The 9,711-nt window shown below is 40.8% G+C and overlaps 1 protein-coding gene across 1 annotated transcript in view; it reads left to right on the forward strand.

The window, feature by feature from the left end:
* Positions 1–9,326, forward strand: part of stard5 (StAR related lipid transfer domain containing 5) — a 12,532-nt gene extending 3,206 nt beyond the window's left edge. Inside the window, exons 2-6 of the mRNA XM_019874042.1 lie at positions 1,664–1,713; positions 6,063–6,195; positions 6,534–6,651; positions 8,565–8,658; positions 8,784–9,326. Of these exons, the coding sequence (XP_019729601.1) occupies positions 1,664–1,713; positions 6,063–6,195; positions 6,534–6,651; positions 8,565–8,658; positions 8,784–8,934 (546 nt within the window). The 3' untranslated portion in view covers positions 8,935–9,326. The remainder of the gene's footprint in view (positions 1–1,663; positions 1,714–6,062; positions 6,196–6,533; positions 6,652–8,564; positions 8,659–8,783) is intronic.
* Positions 9,327–9,711: the final 385 nt, after the last annotated feature.

Raw genomic sequence — 9,711 nt, forward strand, 5'->3', positions numbered from 1 at the left:
AGGGTGTATACCTGTTTCCACAGCAACGGCAACGTTGGCCACTATCATCCAATCAAAATGGCTCCTGGAGCCAACTGCAGCCCGAACGAGGAAATGAGCAGTGAAAAATCCATCGATGGATGCATTATTAAACAAGCGAGAATATTTTTTTATCTGCGAGCCAGATGCAATCGTGAAAAGAGCCATATATGGCTCGCGAGCCATAGGTTCCCGACCCCTGATTTAGAGCGTTCAACCAGCCGGCCATGCATGTTTTTGGAATGCGGGAGGAAACCGGAATACTCGGACAAAACCCACGCAGGCACGGGGGGAACATGCAAACTCCACACAGGGAGGCCGGAGCCAGAATCGAACCTGCACCTCTGCTCTGTGAGGTTGACGTGCTAACCACTGGATCACCGGGCCGCTCGTGGCAGTTTAAATTTAAGTATAAAATGTCAATTATCTAGAAATGAAAAACCACTTGGCCGTTCATATTGTTCTTTCAACAAGCAAAAAATACATTAACACTTTTTTTATCTGAATACACGGTTATTCAATTGAATTTTCAGCATTCATATTCGAATACCAAAATATTTGATAGCTGCAGCCCTGCTTTTTTTTTTCTCTTACAGTATAGTTTTTTTTTACCTTGTCTTTTTCCAGCGCTTTTGATTTTGCAATCCCCTTACCGTTCGTAGGTAAAACAATGTGAAAGTTATTCCGCTCATGTTGTCTCTTTCTGTGCACAAGTTTTTGGTCGGCTGTGTTCTTCCGAGTTCCGTGTTCACGCACATTTCTTCCAATCTGCTGTGTGTGTTTCTGTTTCAACCGTTGAATAAGTTAGTTGTTCTACTACCGTTAGTTGTAAAAACCTAAGAACATATTGTACTTAGCAGCAGACTTTTTTTTATTCGCTAAAATATGTTCCACCCAAAACTGAATCTCCCTAACTTATACTTGAATTTGAATTGCTAAACTTGAATAAGTGCATTGAAAAAAATGAATCTAAATGACATAGATTGAATTTTATTTCAATCTTTACTGTAAAAAAAATGAATCTCACTGAAAATTCACTTCTGTATATTTTTTCATGTTCACTTTTACAAATATAATCTTTTCCACACAGATTCCGTATGCTTGACTTTTCACATTCAGTTTTATCAGTATTTCAATGCACAAATTCAGTTTGTGTGACAAACATCCGGGTACTTGATGAGCAATTGATTGCAGAACTCCTCTTTGTCCACTTAGTTCGTTTTGAGCACGTGACACAAGCTCTCCGAAAAAAAAAAAAAGTGATCTCCTAAGCGACTCTTACCATTTCTAACACCGGGAGGGATGAAAAGGTGCTTCCTTTCAAATTTAGGAAGTGACACTGTGGATTTAACGAATGTATCAATACTAAGCCCAGTAGTGAGTACGTCTCGATTTTCGGGTTGTGTTTGTGTGGAGTCCAGCGTCTGTAAACGGATCACATAAACTTAATCATTGCAAGCTTGATGAAATACATTCATCACATACTAATACAGTATCAGCATTACGTTTTGAAGTTGGGCATTTGAACCTACGGTGTAAATCCAGCTTCAAAATCACTGTCTGGTGATGTTCACAACATTTACAAATGCCATCAGTATTTCTATGACACTAAATATCCTTTTTTTTTTTTTTTTGTCTTCCGCAGAACGACGTGGTTGTGTCATGGCGACCTTCTTCCGAGTTCCCAGGGAATGTGTGAGATACCTCAAACTCATTATATTGCACACTTGAGTGAGAAATGAGCAGGGCGTAAAAGCGGCGTTGTTGCAGATGCATATGCAGAATCCAAAAAGGCAGTTTCATTATAGCTTTTTCTGATGAGAGTCTCCAGACATTTTCGGGGGTCCAAGGAAGGTGGAACAGTAGCCCACTTTCTCAAACTGCTCACCCTATTATGTACTGTATGAAGCTTGTTTCTTGCTTTGTGATGACTGACAACTTTTTAAACATTATTTGTAGGGAACTTTAATTTCACAATAATTTATAGGTACATATACAGTACTTTCATTTTTGATGGAATACTAATATTTCATTGGAACAAAATTGAAGAACTTATAAATGCTACATTTTGCCACAAATTTTTCTCAGCAGCTCCAGTTTCATCCCACATTCCAAAGACATCAACCTGCGTGGCAGGTTGATGGAACACTCTTAATCAGGGGTGGCCAACCCACGGCTCGCGAGCCGCATGGGGCGCTTTGGCTGGTTCAATGCAGCTCCCGGGCTTTCACATGACAAGTGTCATTCAAACAACGGCGCTAAATACGCAGAACTAACTATGTCAGCCTTTCATCAATCCCGTTACTTGATTGACATACGGGGCAACCCACCAAATGACAACCAAATCACCGGATTGACATACAGGACGACCAATTAGATGACAACTGAATCACCGCTCATGCGCAAACAACGGTGCTCAGCGCTAAGCGCTACGCTAGTCAACTTTAAAGGTAGGGGTGCCCAATACGTCAATCGCGATCAACCCGGAGCCAGCGGACTGCTACCAAGTCGAGCGCGAGCGTTGGTTGGAGGAAATGGGGGGTTGGAGGGGGGGTATGTCTGTGTGTTTCGATTTCGTTCGTGTTCAGTGAAGTTCCGGCTTTCGCTCATCTCGGTGTCTGTGCGTGCCTGCGTATGCGTACTTGTGCATGTGTGTGTGTGTGCGCGCGCACGCACGCACACATGTGGCTCTTTGCAGTAACACAGTAAAAAAAAAAAAATTGTCTCTTAGTCTCTGACTGGTTGGCCACCCCTGCTCTAAATTCTCGCTTGGTGTGAGTGTGAGCGCGGATGGTCATTCATATATGTGTGCCCTGCGATTGGCTGGCAACCAGTTCAGGGTGTCCCCCGTCTACTGTCCGAAGACAGCTGGGACAGGCTCCAACACGACCCTTGTGATCTTAAAATGCATCAGCTTCAAAAAACAGTTGTCTCCAATAAACTGCTTGAATGTCAGTGCAACACAATGCCGTTTTCATCACCTAGCCCCCTTTCCAGATCAACAATTGAGTCCCACACTGCCGATAATGTGATAATACACCGTTAGAAAAAAGTAGGTTGAGGTTAGTTACCTCGTGTTTTCCATAAGGTGGCAATCACGACCTATTACTGTCATGTATGATATACTTCCACGGGAAAGACTCTTCGTAAATTGAACCGGGAAGTTCAATGGCTTTGCTGCAAAATACCTTGTTAACATTTTTTTTCCGTTCTACTATGACCAAGTAAACTGTGTGTCAAGCCTGTGTTCTTTTTTATTGGTAATCCATGTTAAATAAAAGAGTGATCACGCTAGTTCCACGCCTGAGTTCTGGAGGGTATTTTTGAGTGTGAGTTGGCAGGATTTGAACGATGGACAATTCTGCTGAAGGCATTATGCATTTTGCGCTTCCTCTTCTACGTCGCTTACGTCAGGCTCATCATCGATTTATCAACGCAGACCCGGAGCGCCCTCTTGCGGTTTAATGTGAAAATAACATGTGAAATGATATACTGTAATAATATGTTAATAATTTCACACATACGTTGCTCCAGAGTATTATTCGCGTCCTCGGCCAAACTATGAAAAAAAAACTGCGATTTATAGTCGTCGAAAATACAGTACTGCAACCCTAATCCACAAATGACAGCCATTGTTCACCATTCAGAGTTGATTTTCAACATACAATTGTTCATTTGAATCCGTTTTTGAACTCGGTGTCCTTGTATGAAGGTAGTGAGGTGTTCAGTGAGTTTTTCGTGCCATATTCTCCAATCGAGTAGACCATGACATTCAACAATCTCTTGCAAACAAAGCGGTGAATGAACTACAGGGGTACCTCTACTTACGAACGTCTCTTCATGCGAAATTTTCAAGTTACCAGACGCCTCAACAGGAAAATAGTGCCTCTTGTTATGAATGAAATTTCAAGACGCGAAAGGTAAAAATACACCATGCCCTGCTACTCGCAGCTCCGAGTTTCCTGAACGCAACATTCTACTATCTCTACTTACGAACGAAAGTTACGAAACGCCTCAATGTGAAAATATTGCCTCATGTTACGAAAGAAATTTCAAGAGGTCACAGGTAAAAATACAGTCCGGGATACTATTCAAAGGTCTGAGTTTCCTGAACGTAACATACTTTTAGCTGCTCTGCCATTGGCAACTACCGAGCATCATCCTGGCATCCCGTTGGCTAAGAGGGACCTCTACCGTTTGTGTCTATAGATAGATCAACAGATATGTGTCAATGCAGCGTTCTTATCATTCGCCCTTTGGGCCATGAGGTGTTCCGATATTTTTACGTAAATGTGAATCACCCAGAAAAAGTGTTCATCAGTCCGGGGATCGCTCACTATGCTGATATTTGCCTTGGACATTTTCAAAGGATTGTTAAAAGCCGACAAAAGCAAACGTCCTTAGATCAGTTCTTGACAAAATGCCAGGCAAAAAACAATTCTGAGACAGAACATGGACTAAAGAGGGCAAAAAACGATGAGGACGCAGTTAACCCTCATATTATGTTGAAAAAAAATCATGTTGATTATGTTGTGGGTCATTTTGACCCGTACTATAAAAATCTACACAAAATAGTCAAAAAACAGGTTACACCAGTCACAACTTTGTTTAAGATGATGTAAACATTCAGAAAAGAGACAGACAACAGATTTTTAATCCCAACAGTATATTTAAGAACGGTTTAGTTGAAGTTTTTCCATGTCACGTTTCTTTTTTTCATTTAACTCTTCTGAGATTTTCAATGTTTTATCTACAAAGTAATGCACTGGCAGTTGTATGTGTGCTGTCAGATTGTCAAGTCCCCCTTTGGTGGAGTTGAAGTCCAGGATCATTTATGGCTTCATGTCTTCTCTTATGCTCAGTGATGCATCTATGTGCATTGTGCTCATTACAAGAACATTTTTGTTTTTCTTTGGGCAGTATGAAACAACTGCTGCTTTCTCAGTGAAAACAAAAACTGAGGAATGCAGAGGTCTGCCCTGCATCTTCAGAATTTCACCGGGTCTTATTTCTTCTGACTGTTGCCAATATAGTCAGCTTTCTCTCCTGAACTTCATCTCCAAGGCCATACATTGTAAAGACGTTATGACTTTGCAGTTGATGAAGCTTCTTCAGCTGTAAATTTTCTGGAGCTCATTTTTGGTATGTTGGTCAAAGAAATGACGTGAGAAGAGTGACGAGTCACATGAGAGAAAGTTCCTGCTCTACACATACCTGGGTCTCTGGCAGTCACTGAGCAGTCAAAACTAAGTCCTGTTCATCAATTTGACATGTTTCTTTTGGATCTGAAAAGCTGCTTGCCCACACTAAAGTGCCTGGGTCAGAATGACCCCCAACATCATATTTGTATTCAAACTGTGCACAGACATCCCACTACACATCAGAGTGTCCAGATTTTACACACCAGTTCATGACCCTAGATGAGGAAAAGTCAATAAATTTCATGAAGAAAAAGAAAGGATAACCAGTGCTTTGGTCAACGCAAAAACTGAAATGGGTCAAATTGACCCTGAACATAATATAAGGGTTAAGTTAAATGACCGTTGTTTTTATTCTTTATGCTTTGTTTTTTTTTTTTGTTTGTTTTTTTAAATTATGCACAACACTCATTTATTGTGCAATAATCTAATTGTAACATGTATTTATGACATATTTTGATGCATTTTTATGCTTTAGAAAACAATGTCTGAATTTTGGGGGGGCTTGGAACGAATTAGGGCATTTACATGGAAAACGCATCTATACTTACAACATTTTCTACTTAAGAAATTTCTTCCAGAACCAATTAATTTCGTAAGTTGAGGTACCACTGTAGCTTCTTGAATCGATTGAGACAGAACGTCTTGCTTACAGACACATTTTCAGAAATAAATGTTTTGGTTCGGACACCTTATTTGTAAGAGATATCCTTTTCAGATGGCATGGTTAAAGTATAACTTGTCCCTCTTGATTAGTGATGTTGCTTGTTGTTGCTCCTAGAATGATTACAATATGAAGCAGTCTCCCGGCCTTATTTGTGTTTTGTGATTTGACTTCCGCCACAGCTATAAAGGGGATGGAGTTATAAATGACAGCCTGGAGAAGGTATGGGAGTGTCTGAAGCCGGTCCCGAAAGGGCTCAGAGTCAAGTGGGACAATAACGTGAAGAAGTTTGAACTTTTGGAACAAATCACAGAGGTTTGTATTTTATACCCGCTTCCTCTTTACAACTGAACTTGGTGTATGGATGGTTTTACAAAGCTATAAACTGTTTACAATATCATGGGTCAGGTCATTTAACAATTTAAGGCCTCATACATAAATCACAGTTGTGATCCAATATTCTTATGTGTTGCTTTGGTTTGGCCAGTATTCTTCTGTGTTGAATAAAAAAACGATTCATGGATTAACTGTGCTTCCTTTATTGTCTTTTTCAGTACAGTTTTAAATGCGTACGATTCATGAAGTAATATACATACTGTAAGTGTTTTAAAACAGTTCTCTGAATAATTGTCTTGTCTCCAACTCTTCTGCAGGACATCTCTATCTGCCGAACAGTCACGCCCTCAGCAGCTATGGGTATCATAGCGCCTCGAGATTTTGTCGATGTTATTTTAATCAGGCACTATGAAGATGGCACAATTTCATCCAACGGTGCGTAGTGATTACATGTGATTCCCTCCCTCCCCCCCCCCCCCCCCTTACCCCACCTAATGTGTTTTGTAATTTGAAAGATTCTTTTTGGACTGAAATAAGGGCTGGACTGATGGAGCTCATTGTTCAACTGCTATTTCCTCAAAGGAAACAAATCTAATAATGTTTTTTTTTTTCTTGACTTCTGTGACAATCCACCAGTCCAGGTTATGCAAACCCAATTACAAATAAATTGGGGTATTGTTTTAAAACTTGTATCAAAACAGAATACAATGATTTGCAAATTATGCTGAACCTACATTTAATTGGATACTCAATAAAAACAAGATATTCAGATTTCAAACTGATACACTTTATTATTATTTTTAGCAAAGAATTTTGTGGCTCCAACACATTTCAAAAAGCTGGGGCAGGTGGCAATAAAGAAAGTTGAGGAATGGCCATCAAACACCTGTTTGGAACCTCCTACAATTGAACAGGCTCACTGGGCACAGTTGGGTGCCATGATTCGTTATAAAAGGAGCTTTCCTGAATTGCTTAGACATTCACAAGCCAAACAGGGTGAGGTCCACCTCTTTGTGAACACCTGCATGAAGAAATCGTCAAAAAGGACCATGTTCCTCAAAGTACAATTGCAAGGAATTTCGGGATTTCATCTTCTACGGTCCATAGTACCATTAAAAGGTTCAGAGAATCTGGAGAAATTACTGCATGTGTGTGGAAAAATTGTGAACTGAACTAAATGCCCATGACCTTCGATCCCTCAGGCAACACTGCATCAAAAAAACGACATTGATATGTAAATGATATCACCACATGGGCTCAGGAACACTTCAGAAACAATTGTCAGTAAATACAGTTTGGCGTTACATCTGTAAGTGCAACTTAAAACTGTAGATGCAAAGCAAAAGCCATTTATATACATCACCCAAAAACGCCAAAGGCTTCTATGGGCACGAGCTCATCTAAGATGGACTGATGCAAAGTGGAAAAGCGTTCTATGGTCTGACGAGTCCACATTTCAAATTTTGGGGGAAATTTTGAGGGCGTAGAGGAAAAGAACTGTTATGGGATGCAAAGTTTTGCACGTGTTACAAACAGCGTGGCTTCGTAGTAAAAGAGTGCAGGTATTAGACTAGCCTGCCTGCAGTCCAGACCTGTCTCCTCTGGAAAATGTGTGGTGTATTACTAAGTGTAAAATATGACAACTGAGACCCTGGACTGTTGCACAGCTCAAGCTGTACATCAAGCGAGAATAGGAAAGATTCCCACCGAAAAAGCTTCAACAATTAGTGTCCTCGGTTTTCAAACATTTATTGAATGTTGTGAAAAGAAAAGGTAATGTAGCACGGTGGTAAACATGATCCTGTCCCAGGTTTTTCGGAATGTGTTGCAGCCATAAAATTCCAAGTTAATGATTATTTGCTTTAAATAACAAAGTTAATCAATTTGAACATTAATTGTCTTGTCATTGTTGTATATTCAATTAAACTTAAGGTGAACACGATTTGCAAGTTTTATTTATGTTGAACACAATGTTACAACTTCATTGGAATTGGGTTTGTACTACACACAATTTCAAAGAACACAATGACACATTATTGTGCACACAGACATTTGTGTCTTACTGCCTCACATGATGATTCAGCGGCGTGTCAAATGGCCGCAGTGTAGCACCAACTATTGCAAGAAAGACTCAATTTTTTTGTCTTCTGTATCAGTGGTTGGTATTTGGCCTCCTTCAAGAGAACCCAATACCTTGCAATAAGGCCGGTATCGGCCCGATATCAATACCCTGTATCGGTACTCACCGATCCCATGTAGTAACACTTTATTTCATGATGTGTGAACTGCAAAAAAAGTCATACTGTAAATGTGGGTTCTGAATGTGTGTTCTGTGATATTCCAACCAGCCACTAATGTGACTCATCAGGGCTGCCCCATTCAGTCTGGCTTTGTGAGAGGATTCAACTATCCGTGTGGTTGTATCTGTGTCCCGATATCAGCGTAAGTATATTGAGTATGCGCTGGTCCGTACGTAGGTGATCAGCTGTGATAATTGTCTATCTTCTGACTCAATATAGAAACATGTGCAACATTGCACCAATTACCGTTATCTTTCCTCTTTGCAGAGAGCCCAACAAAACCCAGGTCCTCACTTTCTTCCAGACCGACCTTGGCGGCTTTCTGCCTCGCTCAGTGGTTGACTCCTTTTTCCCCTCCAGCATGACAGAGTTCTACGGCAACCTGACCAAGGCTGTCAAATCTCTCAAAGACCTTTGAATTTCCATCCATTTTCTCTCTCTCTTGTCATCGTTAGCGTGGCAGGTGAGCTGGAAACTTTTGCAGTTGACATGCGAGGCGGGTTACCCCCTTGAAGGTTTGCCAGTCAATTGCAGGGATCATACTATACCGTAGCCAAAATGGTGGATATTTTGAGACCCAGATTCAGAATCCCGCTTTTATTTTATGCTATTTCCATCTACATGTGTGTCCGGCAACTCAGAACAGGGCAACTTTTATTTGAAGCCACCCGCTTTTCAAGTGAGCAAAAGTAATGGAACAGACATTATCAGATTAACTGACATTTGGTGGCGTAACTCAGTGGTCCTCAACCTTTACTCTGCCATGGGTCAGATCATACAAATCCATACCCTTTGCGGGCTAGAAACCATACCCTGACCTGACAGGGGTTGGGGGCCTGGGGAGAGAAGGCTGTGTGCTGGGGTTTGTTGTTGGGGGGGGGCTTTGTAGTGGCGGGGGTATGATTTCTGCAGGGACTGCAATGCTACAACACTAAAATCAAATCCACTGTGTTTTTCCCACAATATTGAATGACTTTTTAGACTTAGCAATGCAGTTAGCCACCAAATATGAAACTTTCAAGGCGCTTAAATGTGTTGACGAATCAGTTGAAGGCTTCATTGATGCAACGGAGAGCTCCTCGCCACATATTTTGCAAAGAATGGAAATTACAATCGACTGATGGAGTGAATTTCCTTCAAATCACAAATATTCACACACAAACGCTATGGAAACACACACACAGAGGTAAGATAA

This window comes from Hippocampus comes, unplaced genomic scaffold (genome assembly GCF_001891065.2).
Source record: "Hippocampus comes isolate QL1 unplaced genomic scaffold, H_comes_QL1_v1.1 scaffold499, whole genome shotgun sequence".
In the NCBI taxonomy this organism is placed as follows: Eukaryota; Metazoa; Chordata; class Actinopteri; order Syngnathiformes; family Syngnathidae; genus Hippocampus; species Hippocampus comes.